Raw genomic sequence first — 19,718 nt, forward strand, 5'->3', positions numbered from 1 at the left:
GCGTATGTGACATTGTTCTTGTTTTGTTTTTTTCCCTTCTGCATTGCAGGGGCGTGTGACTGGGCAGGGTCATTGGCCAATTGAAGATCAAAATCTGTCAACCACACCAAGCTCAAGAACACAATAAGATCATATCCTCTGTCACACCCATGCAAGCCCAGCCCATCTCCCGAAGCAGCTAAAAGGGAGCATCCTGAGCACTGGATTCAGAGGGACTCACTTCCCTTCACTCTGCACCCATCTCCTTGCACCACAGAAACGGTGATTCTTCTCCTCTTCGTCTTCCACTCTGTTTAGAAGGAGCAGCCATGTATCTCCAGCCGTGCACGCCGTCTACTGGAGGCAGCAGAAGGAGCTACAGCTCATGCTCTGCCATTGGTGCTGGTGGAGGAGGGGGGGGCAGAGTCAGGAGTAGCTACAGCTCCTATTCCTCCAGGGGCTATGGAGGTGGCGGACGCTGTGCAGGGTTTGGCAGCAGGAGTTTGCATGGTCTAGGCGGAGGTCCAAGGATTTCTTACGGTGGAGGATTTGGGTGCAGAGGTGGTGGCTTTGGTGGTGGCTATGGAGGTGGAGCGGGCGGCTATGGAGGTGGAGCGGGCGGCTTTGGAGGAGGACCGTGTGGCTTTGGAGGAGGAGCGGGCGGCTTTGGAGGAGGAGCGGGCGGCTTTGGAGGAGGAGCGGGCGGCTTTGGAGGAGGAGTGGGCTTTGGTGGACCTGGCTTTGGACCTGGCTTTGGACCTGGCTTTGGACCTGGCAGACCTGGGCAGCCTGGAGGCATCCAGCCCGTTCACGTTGACCCAAGCCTCCTGCAGCCGGTCAATGTGGAGATTGACCCCCATATCCAGCAAGTGAAAACTCAAGAGAAGGAGCAGATCAAGGTCCTCAACAACCAGTTTGCAGTATTCATCGACAAGGTGAGAAGTCAGGGCAGTAGGGGGGCACTTTGAATGGCTTTGTGTACTGCAGAAAGGGTGGTTTCTGTATTTCCATCTCAGTTTTGGTAAGAAAGGAAAATCGAGCAGTGATCAGAAATAGGCTAGAATTTCTCATCCAGAGACAGAGAGAGATCAAAAGCTTCTCCTGCATGGGCCTTGCCATGGATTCAGCTACCCCAAGCTACTCTTTGGCTTTGAGCTGTAGGATGCTCCAGAAAGTCACGTTCAAGTCATCACAACATCTTTAGCATTCGCTAGCTGGTCTTACTACTGTGAATTTCTCTTTCCACATGGCCTCCTGTCAAATGCTACCTAATTTGATTATTAAATGACCCCTTTACAGTGGAAAACTAGGATTTCTAATTTGGCAGATCCTCAGCTTCAATGCAACTAGGACAGTTTACACTAGCTCAAGATCTGTCCCAGAATGTTTTCAGTGATGGAGCTCACTATTTCAGATTCTGTTTGGTTGCCATTCTGAGTTTTGACGGAATAGTCCTAAGTTATATTGCAAAGTGCTGGTTGGAGGGCAGTGAGCGGAAAGGGTCAGAAAGGTTTTTGCAAAAATCGGTTCTCCTAAAATTTTCAAAAAGTTGAAACATTTCAATGTGCTCAAAGATTTTGCAAAACAGGGTGAAAATGCAACTGAAATGTTCTGCTATTTGGTTTCAAATCCCCAAATGCCATCCATATCTTGAAATTTCATCAACCTTTCAAACTTTGATGACTTTGACCACCTTCGATATTACCATTCAACTGAGAAAGAACTCTCCTGTTTGCACAATGCAGCAGGATCTTTGAGTAGTGCCGCTCTTCCAAGTATTATAGGGAATACTTAATCCATCTGCTTTTTGGGTTTCAGGTCCGGTTCTTGGAACAACAAAATAAAGTTCTGGTCACCAAGTGGGAACTCTTACAACAGCAAGGCGGAACAATTATTAGGAAGGACTTATCGCCCTTGTTTGAGAATTTTATCCAAACCTTGAGGAGGAGACTAGATGGACTCCAAAATCAGAAGGGACAATTGCAGTCAGAACTGGAGAACATGCAGCAGTATGTCGAGGAGTACAAGCGCAAGTAAGTGCATTAAAAGAGTAAGAAGCAAAATATTAAATTAAATTAAAACATATTACAGCTGTAGCAAACTCGATCAATCAATTTACTGTGCCTTCAGTGGTAAAGGGCAGGGGCTAGTTTTCACCATGCATAAACTCTTTGACACCAGTTATGGCTGAAAATCCCAACATGGCCTAATTTCAAACGCACAAATGGCAGAGAGGCACCTGACCCTGGGTAGTCAATGGGAATTGGACCACTAATTCCCATCTGTGGTTTGAAAATCACAAGAAGGCTAAAGCCCAAGAACAGAGAAACATTTTTATTCACTACTTAAGAAAAAAACCCACCCCATTCTGTTTATAGGTATATAATAAGCCCTGAGTTCTAATGTTCTTTCTTATCCTGCTGTAAATCAGTTGTGTTACAGCAGTTCTTTTCTTAAGAGGGTGGCTGATGGGCTGTGGACCTCGAGGAAGAAGTGTGTTTTGAGGAGGGATCTGAAGGTGGAAAGGATGTAGGAGTGATGAATTGGATCCCATCTGGATGCTAGCAAGAAGGAGTTAGTGGTAATACAACATGAAGGGTCATTTGGATGCACATCTTTGGTGTAGTAAAATGGGGAAGAGAAGGAGATGAGAACAGAGAGTTAGACAGGTTCTCTGATTTAAATATCTAGATTATTTGATATTAGACTTGATTTGAACCTTAGTTGAGTCTAGCCTTTCTTTACTGGTAACTGAAGCAGCAAAACTCAAATAAACCCAGCTTGTCTCTTTACTTGAAACAGGTACGAAGACGAAATCAACAAGCGCACAGCTGCTGAGAATGAGTTTGTGGTGCTCAAGAAGGTGAGCAGTGATGCTAACTAAAGAAGGCGGTGGGAGGCTTTAAACAGGGGGTCAGCGGGATTCTGTCTTCAATGAAAATATAACCAATGACAATCATAATTAGAAGCAAAAAAAATGCCAGTTAGACACAGTCCTGCACCAAAATACCCGAGTTGCTACCACCTGTGTGTTACAACCCAATATCCACTTGTGATTGGGTAACTGAATTTGTCAGATGCCCAGAAAAATACATGTCTGCCTATGCAGGTCAAGTATCAGGGGGTAGCCGTGTTAGTCTGTATCTACAAAAACAACAAGGAGTCTGGTGGCACCTTAAAGACTAACAGATTTATTTGGGCATAAGCTTTCGTGGGTAAAAACCTCGGATGCATCCGAAGAAGTGAGGTTTTTACCCACGAAAGCTTATGCCCAAATAAATCTGTTAGTCTTTAAGGTGCCACCAGACTCCTTGTTGCCTATGCAGGTATTTCTATGGTGCCCATCACAGTGCTATCTGAGTGCCTGACAAAAATTAACACATTTTTGTGCCTTACAAGTCAGGTTTTCAGCTTCTCCACTTAATGTCCACAAAATCTTCCAAAGATGCTACATCACCTTGGTCTTATTGTAAGGGGTAATAAAATAACTAATCCTGAAGGTCCTGTTTTCCCCACACCTTTCTGAGCGCTACATTGGAAGCCCCAACAGCAGAACAGCTGTTTCTTGACAGGGAACACAGAATGCTATTTCTGCCATGCTCAACCATACCCAATGGGAGATTAAACAATTCACGGTATCTCTGATCTTTCCTTCAGGATGTGGATAATGCCTACATGGTTAAAGTAGAATTGGAAACAAGGGTGCAAGGTCTGACTGATGAAATCAACTTCTTGAGATTTGTATTTGAGGAGGTAAGGAGTCTTCCGTTTCCCTTGAGCAGCTGGTAATTGGGTGATGTAGATCCCTTCCAAAGAGGCTTGACTTTGATTAGCTACCAGGGTTGGGTTTCTCTTGGGTGATGGCTAGAGCTGTTGGAAACTGACAATGATTTTTTTTTCCTTCTGCAAACATTTGTGCCAGAAAGTCTGACTCCATACAGATAGAGACTGACTCATTTCTAACCTGGAACCAAATGCCAGGCACCTGAAATCACCTTTAGGATGCCAGATTTTCAGAGCTGCTCAGCACCCACAGCTTCTGCTGAAGTCAATAGGGGCTCCTTGTTTTTGAAAATCAGCCCATTTATTCGGAGCGTAAATATGGATCTAGAGGCCTAACTTTAAGCAAACATGTTTGATCATTGTAGCCGCAGACAAATGGACTGAACTCAAGGCTGGGGACCAGTTCTAGTCTCTGCTTTGTCACTGAAGGGCCTCAAGAATTCTTGGCACTTATTGTATAGCACTTCACAGACATTGGGTTAAACCGCGGCCCTAATGAATCAATGGGACTTTTGCCATTGAGTTTAATTATGCCAAGTTTTCACCCTTTGGCTTCAACTTCCTGAAATAAGTAGCCCAGTACTCCTGTAGTTCAGAAATGCTGACATGCTGTCTAATTACCAGGGCTGGTGGGGAAACGGGGAAATGTTTGTTAACAAATTTCCAAAATGCTTCTGTTTGGGAGTTCTTGAAAAAGGGCTGATTTCTCATATTTACATCTATTTTTGTAGAATACGCCACATTCTCCCCACCCCTTCCTTTCTGTTTTTGTATAATGGGGGGGAAAAGGCAAATGTTTTCATTTTCCAGTTTCAACTGAAGAATGAAACTTGGCCACAAAAAGTTTTCTTTTTGAGACAAGGCTGTTTATTTTCCTTTAAGAATTTTGATCAGCTCTCATAATTGCTGTGACTTTAGAAACAAGCCAAGGACCTCTTTGTACCACCCTCATTTCTGAAAGATCTTCTCCTCCTCAGCTGTGTTTATTCTATGTCTGTTCTAAATGGAAGTAAACAGATCTCTATAGGTAGTCTTTAGACTGGAGAATAGGAAAAGGGGCAGAGATGGGAAATAACATGAAGGAAAGACACAGGAGAGAGATGACTAATGTTTTGGTGTTTTGCAGGAATTATCTCAGTTGCAGACGATAAGTCGTGACTTGTCAGTGGTTGTATCCATGGATAACAACAGACATCTAGATCTGGATGGCATCATTCAGGAAGTCCGAAATCAATATGAGATCATCGCTCAGAGAAGTAGAGCTGAGGCAGAGGCTTGGTACCAGTCCAGGGTAAGTAATCAAGCGGCTAAAGATACGTGGATGGTAAATATCGCTCACAGCTGATTCATAAATACAGCTCAGTTACAATGGAAGAACTACACATAGTAAGCAAATATTTACACCTATAGACTTCCAGGCAGGAGCTCCCTTCTTACACACAATCCAAGAAGATCCATGGTTCATGTTTGTGCGCGAATTCTGAATAGAACCAAAGATGTGGAATGGGGTCATGGGGGCTTCACACTGCAGAGAACCATATTGTATTTCCCAAAGATCTCTGCATCTATGTAGGCGCCTAAAGGAGATACTATAGGCCAGTATGATGGGCAGCAGACACAGCACAGCAGCTGCCTAACAATTACCAAGTGTTCTGTAGGTATCAGCGATATGTGGTTCAGTGGTTGTTTTATTTCTGCCCATCAGTATGAAGAGCTGCAGAGCACAGCTGGAAGACACGGGGACAACTTGCGCAACACCAAGACAGAGATCCAAGAGCTAACGAGGAGTATCCAGAGAATGCGGGCTGAAATTGAAAGTGTGAAGAAGCAGGTATGGCTCGGGAACTTTTTATATGTATCAGTGCGGGGCTGGATCAGGGATAATATTCCCTTGGAATTCCAGGAGCAGCAGTAGAGTTCTGGAAGCCCTTTTGCAGCCTGCAGGCGTGGCATCTGCTGATTAAAAACACCAATGCTGGTTGAAGTCGGTGAAACTTGCAGATCTTTGAGAGTCAGCACTTGCTTGGAACGCATCTGCCTCCTTGGCGGGCTCCATCTCTCAGCACTTTGTAATATGGGGTAGTGTCGGGAATGGAGAGCCAAGCTCTCCTGGGGGCTGTTGAGTCACACTAGGCTGCTAATGCATACACAACGTGGAGACAGCCATTTTTTTTTGCGGGGGGGTGGGGGGGGAATGAAAAAGTGAAATTTTCGTCAATGCCCCAGGCCGTTTTCCAGCCACACGTAGCTTTGGTGAATCCGATGATGAAGTAGGTCTAGAGTGGAATTTAGACATTGCCTTTCCTCTTTTGCAGATCGCAAATCTGCAGTCTGCCATCGCCGAGGCAGAGGAGAAGGGTGAGTTGGCCCTCAAGGATGCTAGGACAAAACTGGATGAGCTTGAACATGCCCTGCAGAAAGACAAGGGGGATCTGGCTAACTTATTGAAAGAGTACCAGGATCTGCTGAATGTCAAACTTGCCCTGGATATTGAGATCGCCATGTACAGGAAACTGCTGGAAGGAGAGGAGTCCAGGTAGGTGCATTGCCTGTTGGGATTTGTGTTTCAAATGGTTTCAAGTTCCCAGATTTGCTGGTAGGAGCTATTATAAGTGGGAAATAAAGAAATACTTAGCAACATCCTTTGCACTAAGGATGGGAAGTTCTCAAATGAGCAGGGCTCTGTGGAAACATGACCTGCTTTCCTGGATGAATGACCTATGTCCCTTTCCCTACACAGGATAGCCGGAGGTGGCCATGTGAATGTCTGTAAGTAGCTTGTGGTCTTCACGTTGATATATGTTGTTTGTATTTCCCTGGGGTTTGTGGGCTGCCCTTACGCTGACGGGGTGACCCTGTGCTTTTCTTGCAGCTGTCATTGGTGGAGGTGGAAGTGGAGGAGTCATCGGGGGTGGATTTGGCGGCGGAAGCGGAGGTGGCATCTGTGGTGGTGGATTCGGCGGTGGAAGCATAGGATTCGGCGGTGGAAGTGGAGGATTCGGCGGCGGAAGCGGAGGAGGGATCTGTGGCGGTGGATTCGGTGGAGGCGGAGGATTCAGTGGCGGAAGCGGAGTCGTCGTCTGTGGTGGTGGATACGGCGGCAGAACCGTTGGAGGTGGTGGCTTCTCTTCTGGAAGTGGAAGAGGCTATGGAGGTGGCGGCAGCGGCATCTGCTCCAGCGGCGGTTCCTCGGTCGTACGGCGATGCACCACGTCTTTCTCCACCAAATCCGGTTCAGGAGGGTACTGAGCACTGGAGCCAGGCCCCAGAAAGAAAGAAGCATCTTTTTATCTTCAATTGGCAGCAGCACAGCCCACCTAACCCAACTCTGGTATCCAGAAAAGAAACGAACTGTATCCCTTACAGCCCACACCCTCGAAACACCACCTGATCTCGACCGCATCTTCCCCGAAGGGAGGGCGGGAGCGACGCACCATCCTGGCAGCAACGCCTGCCGGGTTTAAGCCAAACATCCGTATCAATTGAAATGCACCCACCGATTAAATGTTATAAGACCCTGTAAAGTAATGCATCACTTGAGGATATCAATAAGCAGCGAGCTGATTTAGAGGAGGGAGAGCTCTGCCCCTCTGGGTGTGCTGTAGATTTTTGGCTGTTGTGGCTGTCAAGGGGTAATGTGTATAAAACTCAACTTTCCTTCTCTTTTCCTAGTGCTTCTTCCGAAATGGCTATGTTTTCTTGGGTGCTATTGTATTTCCTGTGCCTTGCATCTCCTATTTGCGTGCTTTACAAATAGGTCTGAGTTGCGGTAAATGTGGGGGAAAATTATAATCCACCTTCAGCTGAGTCGAGGAGTTAGAAATGTTTGTGTGGCTATCTAGACACGATAGGCTTCCCCTTAAGGAATGATTAGGCAGGTTTGTTATTTTGGGTATCCAAAGACAGGCTCTAACCAACATTCACCATAAACCAATTCCACTCATCCCCCATCCTCCTTTAGTTGCACCTGATTCCACCGGATGTATTTGTGCCTTTATTGTAAAGATAACAGAGCAAACTATTCACTGCAAAGCATTCTGTGATGTAGAATATACTGTACTGTCACCATTTACCTACCTTTCCTACTCATGGGGCATCCCATTTTCTTGGGGTGTGACCATTTTCAATAAACTGCAGACAAGTCAGATCATGTCTATGTGTCATTATTATTATACAAGACTGAATAGGTCTGTGGTCAGGATCCTGAATAAAAAGCAAGAGCTGTTCTTCTGGTTAAAAAATAGACATAAAACGATACTCTGGGCAAAATTCTCAGCTAATGCAAATCAGTGAAGGTCTGTTGAAGTCCATGGACCTAGGCCAGCTTACAGTCTGGCCCCGTGTGTTCTGAAATGTTGTTAAGATTATTGACATAGGGTTCATTTCCTAGAGGCAGGACAGTTTGAAATTTTTTTTTTGAGGTCACTGTGCAGCTGAAAAGAAATAATAACAACTGGGCCTGGTTTTCCATTATGCTAGTATTATGCCAGTGTGACTCTACTGAAATCAAGGGAGTCACACTTCATGTTATGGAGTGATGAATAAAACCTAGGTCTCTACATTACTGTGGTCACAGCAGACAAGACCCACATGCTACTGAATCTGAGACGCATGTCCTTTGAGCAGAGAAAGAGAAGTGCCAGTGGAACAATTCTCACCAGCACGTTGTGTAAGGTGGGAGCTTGGTGCTCATTATGTCTAGCAAAGACATAACAACATTTAATCCCTGGAAACTGAAGCTAGATGCACGGGAACTCAGGTGCATGTTTTTAACAGAGAAGGTAATTAACCATTGGAACAGCCTGGGAAGAGGTGGATGCTCCATCACATGGACACCAAGACTTGGTGTCTTTCTAAAATGTACCCTTTAGCTCAGCCAGAAGTTATGGGAATGATGCAGGAATCACAGGGTGAAATCCTACAGCCTGTGACATGCAGGAGATTAGAAGAGGTCCCTTCTGGTCTTAAACCTCTCTGGGCTCCGAAGGGCAATAAATAGGCAAATTTCCGAAGAAACCCCAGCTTAGTTGTAACTTGAACTGATTGAACACTGGAATTTTCATCCAGTGGGAAATTCTGATATTTCAAAATTTATTTTAGTCCTGAATTGGTGCTAAAAGCTGAAAAATCAATTTTTTTCTGGCAGAATGGGAAATTCCAAAAATTTTGGATTCATAACGTTTTGTTTTGACATTCCCAAATTGAGATGGTTTGTTTTGCCTCGGTTTGACATTATTGTGTGTCCCACTTGAGCCGCTGTAGAGCCTGGTGGCAGTTGTCAGATGAGTGCCTCATGTGTCCATTCTCCTCGATGGGCTGGGTGCCCATGAAGCACTGTGGTAATGTAACTCCCATGATGCACCGCGTGGGTTGACCCTGAGGACTCATCCAGTGCTCTGAGGGCATGAGGCTGCGGGGGATCAATTAGAGCATCCGACAGCCTACCTCTCAGCAGGATGGGGATGTTGGTAAATGTCACCGGTGAAGGGCTATAATGAATGGAAGTTTTGAGTACAGAATCACCCCAATGGTAGAGTGCATCATGGGAGATGTAGTCCAGTCAGTAAGCCTGGCTCTGAGAGAGAGATGGGGGCATGAAGCATCCGAACTGTAGCTCCCATGAGGCACAGCAGTAGCTCAAGTTAATGTCAAACTGACTTGAAACACAAAAAATTTTTTTTTTCAGTTTGACAAAGTGAAACATTTTGATTAGGCCCACACCGACCTGCAACGAAGTGTTTCAGTTCGATTTTTTGTCATGGAAAATTGAAATTATTTTGGCAAAAAGACAAATTGTTTCTGTGGAAAATTTCAATGCTGAAGAACCTGCATTAGCTGTCAAAAAATAATAATAATATGGGCAAGCCATTCGAGGGTGTACACAGGGGCTCAGCCAGGATTGTACGCAGGCAATTAACCTGAGTTGGCACGGTCATACTGCTATTTTTAGGTGCTGACTCAGGCAAAGCTAGCGGGGGTACATCTACCCAAGCTGGGAATCGCACCTCCCAGCTGTTGTGTGGACGTAGCCTAACAGTGCAAATCCACCACCATGCTGGCGTAACCAGCTAGTAAAGGAGTGCTCCTGCCGAGGGGAATCCTGCTGAAGCGCCTCTACACCCCAACCTCCCTGTAGCGGGGTGGTTACCCCGCTCCTGCCCTGAAGGGCTTAAAACAGCCCTGGGAGAGGGCTGTGACAGGGAAAGCTGGGCTGATTGGGGAAACAGCCTCAGCTGTGGCCACGCCCCAAACAGACCCAGCTGGCCCTATAAAGGCCAGGGAAGCCAGGAGCAGAGCAGTCTCTTTCTAGTAGTAGAGAGAGAAGGGTCTGGCTGCCTGGAAGCTGAGAGGGTACCTAAAGTAGAGCAGGGCTCGGGGAAGGCTAGAAGGAGCTGGGGAGCTCTGGTCTGGAAACCCCCGAGGCTGCAGGCCTTGTTAAAGGCCAGAAAAAGGTACTGTGGAGCAGGGCTGGGGAAAGGCCAAGGGAGCCGGGGAGCTCCGGCCTAGGAAAGCTCCAGGCTGCAGGCCTGGTAAGGCCTATTAAGTACAGGTTTGCAGGGGGCAGCCCATGGGTAGGCAGAGGCAGCAGGTCCGAACCCCTTGCCTGTGATGAGTGGATGATACTGCAGTCTGCCCCAGTGAACGGGGGCTAGATGGGGACTCGGCAGTAGCCAAGACTGAGGCAAAGTGGGGGTAGTGGGTGGGGGTTCCCCTGGGAGGGGGAGACCCAGACTGTGGGGGTACTGCCAGGGGGCAGCACCCAGTTAAAGGGGCACCGGGGTCCTGGGAGGGACACGGGGGCCAAGCGGTAGCGGGAGACCGGCCTGCAGAGGGCGCTCCAACGGCTGGAGAGCTAATTCCTCAAGACAACCAGCAGGAGGCGCAGCAGGGGTGAGTCCGCACGTTTGCACTCCCTTGTTCCTGGCATTATGGATGTGGCAAAGGATCTCTACTCCTCAGTAACCCGCAACTGCTGGATCAGTCCTTTGAGGCCTTAGGCAGCCAGATGCAAAATAGAGAAGCCCTCGGGCTGCTCTAACTTGCACTGATTTGGTCTCTGACAAGCCACCGGATTAGTGTTTGGGATTCATAGATTGATAGCTTATAAGGCCAGAAGGGACCTCTGTGTGATTATCTGCTCTGACCTCCTCTATAATACAGGCCATAGAACTTCCCTGAATTAATTCCTCTTTGAACTACAGCGCAAATTTTAGAAAAACACATCCAATCTTGCTTTAAAATTTGCCAGTGGCTGGTGACTCCACCACAACCCTTGGTAAGTTGAGAGGGAGCACAAAGATGCTTTAAAGCGATCTTTGCTCGTATTGCTTTTGTTTAGGAAGAAATAATGGGGAAAAAATAAAACATTCTGAAAATGTCAAAATGCCCCGGTGTGACATTCTCAGACCAAAGACTTACAATTTTTCATGTCAAAACAATTTTTTGTTTCAAAATGTACTTTATGTCAGCGGGGGAATGGTCCCGCTATTGTGGGGAACTTTCCTGGCTTATACACGACCCCGGTGAGATGGGCTAGTGAGAGGATCTGAGTCCTCGCTCCCACTCCCTTTACCCAGAGGCCTGCCTGACCTCGAGGGCTCCCCTTCCACTCTCCAGTGTGGCTGAGTCCTCGTAACCGCGACAAGGCTGGGCCCAGGATTCCTGGGGGGCTCCACCCCCAACCTTGTTGTGCTCACTCAGGGCAGGGGCTAGGGTGTCCCCACTCCGGGGGGCTCTCTCTGCTCTGGATGCTTCCCTGACCCACTGATCATCACACACAGTTCAAAGCAAATACAATTTATTAAACAGCAACCAATTAAAACAAATGGGAAAGGTGAAAGGAAAACCCGTCACCCCGCTCTGTGGCCCGGGGACATCACAAGCAACATCTCTGGGATGTCAGGGAAGTTCAGTCTGTTCCTTACACGTCCCTGGCCCCTGCCCAGGCCCTGGCTGTGCTCAGGGATGCCGCGGGCCGGATACCTGCTCTGGCAGTGGCCACACGCCCTGAGGCTCTAGGTGACAGGACCCTTCTTCCCAGCGTCGCCCCCGCCCCGTCGGGGTTATGATCCCCCTCCAAGTCTGGCCTGCCAGGCCTCTTGGCTGGGGGCATCTCCCAGCGCTGGGCCCGCTGCCCAGGGTCCCCCCTCGCTCTCCCCAGCTGCTCACCGCACCCGGCTCCGGACGGCCCCAGCCCCACTCTGCCTCAGCACGGCTGCTGCTCTGCCTCCAGCTCCCTGGCCCCTCTGGCTGGCCCGGCTCTGCTCCCCAGCTCAGCTCGGGCCCCTGCTCTCTCCTTAGCTCTGCCCCACGCTGACTGACCCAGGCAATTCCGTCTCACATGGAGGACGGGATCCCCCTGGCCTCCTGACTCCCTGATTAGCCTGCCTGCCCTGTCAATCAGGCTGACCTGGAGCATAGTCCTCTCCCCATTGTTCCTGAGGACTATCAGTCTCAGGGTCCTGATTTCCCATCGACCCTCCCCCTTTCTTTTGGGACTGGGAGCTAGCCAACCAACCTCCCACCCCCACTGAGATTTAGTAAGGGGACATTTAGTTTATATTCAAATTTCAAAGGACAATATCGAAACCAAACATTTTGAATTTGTTGAAACAAAACACTTCGCTTGACCTGAAACAAATCTTTTTTCATAAGTTGGTTTCACAAAACTTTTTCAAAATTTTGTCTGTTCACCCCAATTTAGGATGATTTTTTTTTTAAATTCAGTTTTTTGCAGGACTAAAATCCGATTTTCTAACCGGTTCTGGTAGCACCATATCCATATCTAGATAGGCTTTTATACTGGCATCCAGGACTAGTATCCTAGCAATGCAAAGACATCAGATGATAGGATATTTACCAGGAAATTCTCCTAGGAAAGATATACAATATTACATACACAGTCAGGAATGTACTGGTATAACTCCAGTCAGTTTGGCCCGGGGACTCATAGTTATGTCACTAAGGGGAATCCCATTGCGTCAAAACTAATTTGACTGCAATGACACATAGCTGGGAGGATTCTTCATAACGGCTGGAATTAGAGATGCTATTAATTATCATCACCATCACTGTGAGTTACATTGTATGCATTGCGCCTCAAAGCCAGGTGCTTTATAGACGTAAAACAAGACAGACCTGTGTTTCAAAGATCTGACCATCTAAATGCAGACAAAAGAAATTGGAAAAGAAGAAAGAATCATTTAACCTCTTAGTATAATATTTACTCTGATTTTCCTTTTTTATTAAACCCCCCCCCCCTCTCTTTTAACCCTTCAGTACTGGATGTATCATTGTCATTAGTCCAATGCTTATATCTACCATGATATGACTTACCCTGTTGTTTGCATTATCAGTAGAACTGGTGGAATTATTATTACGATTATTATTTCGGAGACTTTTTTGATGAAAACTGGAAACTGAAAAAATGTTGGTAAAAATTCTGTTTTTGTCCAAACGTTTCAGATTTTGGTTCAGTTTTGGGGTTTTGTTTTTCGAAAACTGTTTTTTTGTTTGTTTGCTTTACAGAATACAGTTTCTGAACAATGAACACGATTGGTTTTGGTCAAAAAACAATAGTTTTTGGCAGGAAATTTGGAAAAATGCCTAAAGTTTTAAAAAATGTCATGCAAAAATAATTAGACAAGTTCGGTGAGGTAATATCTTTTATTGGACCAAGAGACATGCTTTCGCGCTTACACGGAGCTCTTAAGACTTGAAGAAGAGTTCCATGTAAGCTCAAATGTGTGCTTCTTTGGCCAAAAGTAGTTGGTCCAATAAAAGTTATTACCTAATGCACCTTGTGTCGCTCATATCCTGAGACGAACACTGCAAACAAAAACCTAGTTGGCATATTTGGATCAGCTTTAATTATCACTATTTTCTATTCCTTTTTAAAAAACTCATCCTAGATTTGTTTTTCATTCATGATTTGTTCACTCCCTTCTTCCTTCCTCTCCTCCCCCATCAGCAGGAGCGCCGCCAGCTTTTCTGCCGCCCTAGGCAGCAGAAGGTCCCGCCCCGAAATGCCGCCCCCCACAGAGGCGGCGGAAGGTCCTGCCGCCGAAATATCGCTGCAGTCGCCGCCCCCCAAATTATAGTGCCCTAGGCGACCGCCTAGGTCGCCTAATGGGTTACGCCGGCCCTGCCCATCAGTGGTTTGAACCCCTTCCTGTGTTCATTTGCAGCTTCCCCCAATTAAGTCTCTTCCCCGTCCATGGCTCAGTTAGGCCAGCATGGAACCCTCTCTTCATCAGTTGCACAGGTTGTTGAAGCAGCTGGACTCATATAAGGAAAGATCCAGTGGTTTCTTCCCGACTCCACCACTTGCCTTTCCCCTTCATGACCTTTTATTGGAGTGCCCCATGCAGACAGCACTGAGACCTTTCCCCTGGTGTGCAGTCAACGCTGCACCCAGCACTACCTCTGGTGCTCTCATGCAGTCTCCCCAGAAAATGCCCTGAAAAATATATGTCCACCTCTCAATCTATACAGGTTACCACATTTTTGTGCTTTAAAGTCCTGTTTTCAGCTTCTGAACTTACTGTCCCCGAAAGTTGCCAAAGGGATATTTGGTAAAGGGAGAGCAGTAGAGGAAAGAAAGAAAGGAAGGACATGCTAACCTTTACAGTGGTGCAAATGAATGACTTTATGCCATGTCCCCCTTGATTTTATTGCAATAGGTATTAAAATAATGTCCTGTTTTCCCCACACCTTTCTGAGCTCTACATTGGAAGCCCCAACAGCAGAACAGCTGTTTCTTGACAGGGAACACAGAATGCTATTTCTGCCATGCTCAACGATACCTAATGGGAGATAAAACAATTCACGGTATCTCTGATCTTTCCTTCAGGATGTGGATTGTGCTACATGGCCAAAGTAGAGTTGGAAACAAGGGTGCAAGCTCTGACTGATGAAATCAACTTCCTGAGATCTATATTTGAGCAGGTAAGGAGTCTTCCATGTCCCTTGAGCAGCTGGTAATTGGGTGATATGGGTCCTTTCCAAAGGGGCTTGATTTTATTAGATACCAGGGTTGGGTTTCTTTTGGTTTTCTATTTGAAAACGATGATGAATTTTTTTCCTTCTGCAAACATTTGTGCCAGAGAGTCCAGACTCCATACAGATACAGACCAACTCATTTCTAACCTACAAATCAAATGCCACAACACCTAAAGTCACCTTTAGGCTGCTAGGTTTTCAGAGCTGTTGAGTACCCGAGCTTCTAATGAAGTCAAAAGCGGCTATGGGTGCTCCTCACATTTGAAAATCAGCCCAAATATTTAGAGGCTAAATATGCGTTTAGATGCCCAATTGTAAGTAACCATGTTTGATAATTTTAGCCACAGGAGAATGGACTTAACTCAATGCTGGGGGGGAGGGGGAGGAGGTGTCAATTCTATTCCCTGTCTTGTCACAAGTGGCCTCAAGAATTCTTGGCACACTATAGCACTTCACAGACATTGGGTGAAATTCTGGTCCTAATGAAGTAAATGGGACTTTTGCTATTGATTTTAATGAGGTCAGAATTTCACCCTTGGGTTCCCAGCTAAAAGTGCTTACTGAAGTAGCCTTGTTCAGAAATGCTGAAATTCCATGTAATTACTAGGGCTGGTAAAAAAAAAAAAAAAGAGAGGAAATGTTGTTAAAATTTTTGCAAGATTTCAAAATTGCTTCTGTTTTGAAGTTATTTGAAAAGGCTGATTTTTCATTTCCCCCCTCAATTTTTGCAGATTCCTCCTTTATTTCCTACCCCCAGTTCTTCCCTCCCTTTTTCGTATAATAGGTGAAAATGAAAACATGTTTTCTGATTTCATCAAAGGAAAGGAAATTATATCCTGAAAAGTTTAGATTTTGAAAAAAAAGGAGTTTTTCAACCCCCAAAAATGTTTGAAAATTTTTGACTAGGTCTTATAAACAGGGTGACTCTGGAAACAAGCAAAGGACTTTTTTGTGCAACTATGTTGTTCAATGATTGTTTTGTCTGTGATTTCTTCTTCTCATGTGCTTCTACCACAATCATAGGTTTTTCCAGTGTTGGGCCCATGATATGACCCAGGCTGTAGCCCCGGTGAGATCTTCTATAGTGCACAGTTCCTTCGGGAGCTGGGAGACCAACAGATGTTCCATGGTTGGTCCCATGTGTCTGGGTAGTTGGAATAGCCCCTTGTTCGGGGATGATTTAAATATCCCCAGGTTGACCAATCCTCCTTCGCACTTCGGCAACGTCCGTATGCATTTTGACATCCTCGTCAAGTATTTCCGGCCCTGTGTGCCGCACTTGCCGTCATGTAGCCACTGGCGATTGTGACAATTGGTGGTTGTTTGTGACAATCGGTATGAAGCGCTGCAGAACACAGCTGGAAGGAATGGGGACAGCCTGCACAACACCAAACGAGAGACCCAGCAGCTAATCAGGTGTATCCAGAGCCTGCGAGCTGAAATTGAGAAGTTGAAGAAGCTGGTAAGGCCTGTGAACTTTTTCATATGTACCGGGCACGGGCCTTGATTGGGGATAAGATTATCCTTGGAATTCCAGGAGTGGCAGTAGAGCTTCGGAAGCTGTGTGCAGCCTGCAGGCGCTGTGCCTGCTGATAAAGACACGATACTCATTGAGTTCAATGCAGTTTAGGAAAGATTACAGCACATAAACGAGCAGGCTTAGACTGTCTGTGTTAATCGTCCAGCAGGTTGGGCCTGGCGCTTGAACACAAGCAATCTGGGTTCTGGCCCAGGTCCTGACAATGATTCTCTTGGTGATCGACTTTACGGTCTGCCCTGAATGAGGAGGGCCATAGCCCTGTCGTCCATATTTGCTTGCAGTCATTGGAAGGAGCGTTCTCATTGTGGCCAGAGTCACAGTCTGAGAAGGGTAGTAAACTGGGGTGGGGGAGGTATCATGTACCTGGGCAAGTCACTTTCCTTCTCCGCTGCTCAGCTTCTGCTTTGATTAGGGCTGGTCGAAATCTAGCACCCAGCAACCAAATGCAGAGAGAGACACACACAGCAGGCTGCCACCTAGGGCACAACTCCACCCACCTTGCTCCAGACTCATTCTTTTGCAGGCTGACCGCTGAGGACCCAGATTGCAGGCTTCCCTCAGAGCCCCCTAGCCTGCAAGCAGGACCAGGAAACCCTTTAGAATTTAAAGGGACAGCTTGTAATTTTAAAGCCGTTTTCAATACACCCCAGGAAAGAAGGGAAATTAATAGCCTGGCAAATTGAAAAGGCACGGATGGATACTTTAGGGGAGTCACAGACACTGCCGACATTTACGAGACACTATCACTATAATAACACAGGTCTGCCATCTTCTTTTACCACCATACACGCCTATACGCTATATATAATAGGGAAGAATGCAAGAGAATTCTGAACCAGCAATTCTGGCTGAAGTGTTGATTCAATGTTTAGAAGAGAAGGGCAAGATATTTTCAGAGAAAGGCTGTTGCCGCAAGAGGCACAGTGCTGTTACTGCTAAATACTTTGCCTTTGATAGCATGTCTCTGTAACCCGCTTGCGGCCGTGTGTTACAGGATGTGAGTTGTTACAGTCCCCAACTATAGCACTTGGCCAAGTTCTTTTCTCTTCTGGCTCCTGACATCTGTCCTGTGCGAGTGGAAACTAGCTAGGGGAGTCTGATATTAATTAAATCGATGCCTTCAGGGCAGACGTGCTCTCTGCAGTGACAGAAAACGACCAACTGGTTTTACCAAGGCAATTAAGGTCTTTTTTTGGATCACACGCACTGTGCAAACAACTCGATGGAATGAGCTGAAACTCTGCCCACCCCACCGGCGATCTGAAGGCTCAAAGGGGAGCATCTGATGGGCCGGACGGAGTGTGTGGGGCTGTCAATCTTCGGTGGAAAGTGACATGTTGCTAAGCAGGGCTGTGGGGATTAGAGCTGGGCGAGACTTTATGTGAGGACTTTTGAAGTAGCCCAGAACCAAAACCCTGGATCCAAACACCTTGGACCCTCGGAGTGCTCAGACAGGGAACCAGATGCCTCTCTTTTGGCAGTACTGGAAGAGAAATTAATCTAATTATTCTTATTTTTGTAAATTCTTTGGGATTGGGACCTGTCACGGGGTCCACTCACCACAGGAGGCACCTTCTCCTGGTTGCTCAGGGGATTAGCTCTGACCAGGCATTTCACTCTCCTCTGGCAGTGTCTCCCCCATTGTCCTTTCATCCTGCAGATTCCTCTCGATCCAGGAACCACAGCCTTCTTTTCGTGACTCGGCTCTCCGGCCAGGTCACTACATGATTCCCCCTTCTGGGGTATGTAACAAAGTCTTTCTAGAACAAATCAGCGAGTCCACTGTCCTCTGCTTGGTCGGTGCCACATCGCCAGGGGCTGGTTGGGGAACCCGGGCCCATCCTCTACTTTGGGTTCCAGTTCAGGGGCCCTCCGGTCAGCAGCCAAGGTCTACAATCCTCTTCCTCGCTGCTTTACCCATGAGCCCGCTCCTCCTGGCCTCTGCCCTCTCTGGGTTTGCCAGCCTCCCAACTCCCTCTTCCCAGGGAGTAACTGCACTACCCTCTTTAGATCTAACACACCTCCCTCCTCCCAGGGAGTGACCTCAGACTACCTCCCTGCAGTCCTTTCTGTTGTCAGCTGAGCCTGGTCTTCTTAAATCTCTGCTCCCTGTCTCCTTCTCCAGATGTAGCCTGGGCAGTTTATTGGCCCACTCAGCCATTTTAACCCTTCCAGGCCCTGTATGGAGTGAACAGCCCATCACAGGACTGTTTTGTTGTTCTGTGTTTGTACAGCACCTTGCACAATCAGGTCCTAGTTATGATAACTTTGAGAGTGGATACTGTGGTAATGAGTGCTACAGAAAAGCATGTTGTCATAATAATCATAATTAATCAATCATATAGTGCCTTACATGTTCAAAGCACTCGTCAAACATTAATTCTCCCATCAACATCCTCAATAGGCAGGCAAGTAAGTATTTATGAAAGATAACAGCAACAATAGCCAAGTTTGCAAGCTCCAATACTCGTCCAACTTTTCTTCTGCAGCCAACAGCTCAGTGGCGAACAACTTCACACGAGGGTGACTGAATGGTGATCCAGAGCCAACATACATAATTACCACCTTTACTACCATTTAAAATGGTTTCATTAAGCTCAGAACACCCACACTGCTGACATGAAACGGATCCTCAAGGGTATATATCACTCCTTGTTTAGTTGGGAGTGTATGCTAAAAGTATGTGAACAGTGTACCTCAAAGGGAAGAAGCTAAGCCAAGTGAGAGGGATATTCAGTTAGATGCAGATTCTACCAGCTGAGTGGTGAAAAGTGTCCAAAACAGGAGGTGGGATTCTGGCCCAAATCTTTCACCTATTTTTGCAATCAATTAATTTTTTTTTACAAGACTATCATTGTCACGTACCTCTCAATCACTCTTTAGTGATAAATTGGGTTGTTAATAAGATTAGCAAACACAGCTGTGTTCCGTCACCAGTTCCTGATACTGATTTGATATGACTATAATTCCCTTGCCTCTGGCAGAAAAAGATGATCATCTTTAAGACACGCTGGGTGACCGCAGTGCAGAGCATTCTGCACCCAGGTGACATGATGAGATCAAAGACTGACAATTGCATGTAGAGAAAGTCACTAGAGCTATACGTTTGTTCATGCTATGACAGCTTCTAAAATAGCTTCCGTACCAGGAGAATAAGGCAAAATAATTTCCATTATTCACTTACAGTGATGAGGTGCATCAGATCCCATGCTATTAAAGAACAAATGTAAGTAAAACGGCTCAGAAATTTTCCAGGGTAAGGTTTTTCGCTTGGAAAATCTTGATTCATCTAAAGTGACACCTTTTGCAGAAAGTGGGAAATAAATGAAAGAAAGCATTTAAATGAGCTTGTTCCATTTTGACATTATTGGACTGTGACATTTCTATTTTTCATTTCAAATGTTCTTTTATATTA

The 19,718-nt window shown here is 46.3% G+C and overlaps 1 protein-coding gene across 1 annotated transcript; it reads left to right on the forward strand.

Moving 5' to 3' along the window:
• Positions 1 to 308: 308 nt before the first annotated feature.
• On the forward strand, positions 309 to 7,011 carry LOC135891791 (keratin, type II cytoskeletal 5-like). Its single transcript, XM_065419453.1, has 9 exons — positions 309 to 914; positions 1,798 to 2,012; positions 2,782 to 2,842; positions 3,637 to 3,732; positions 4,889 to 5,053; positions 5,468 to 5,593; positions 6,078 to 6,298; positions 6,503 to 6,531; positions 6,635 to 7,011. The coding sequence occupies exons 1-9, from the start codon at positions 309 to 311 to the stop codon at positions 7,009 to 7,011; spliced, it is 1,896 nt and encodes a 631-aa protein (XP_065275525.1).
• The last annotated feature ends 12,707 nt before the right edge of the window (positions 7,012 to 19,718 follow it).

The sequence above is a fragment of the Emys orbicularis genome, chromosome 19 (assembly GCF_028017835.1).
Source record: "Emys orbicularis isolate rEmyOrb1 chromosome 19, rEmyOrb1.hap1, whole genome shotgun sequence".
NCBI classification, from domain to species: Eukaryota; Metazoa; Chordata; order Testudines; family Emydidae; genus Emys; species Emys orbicularis.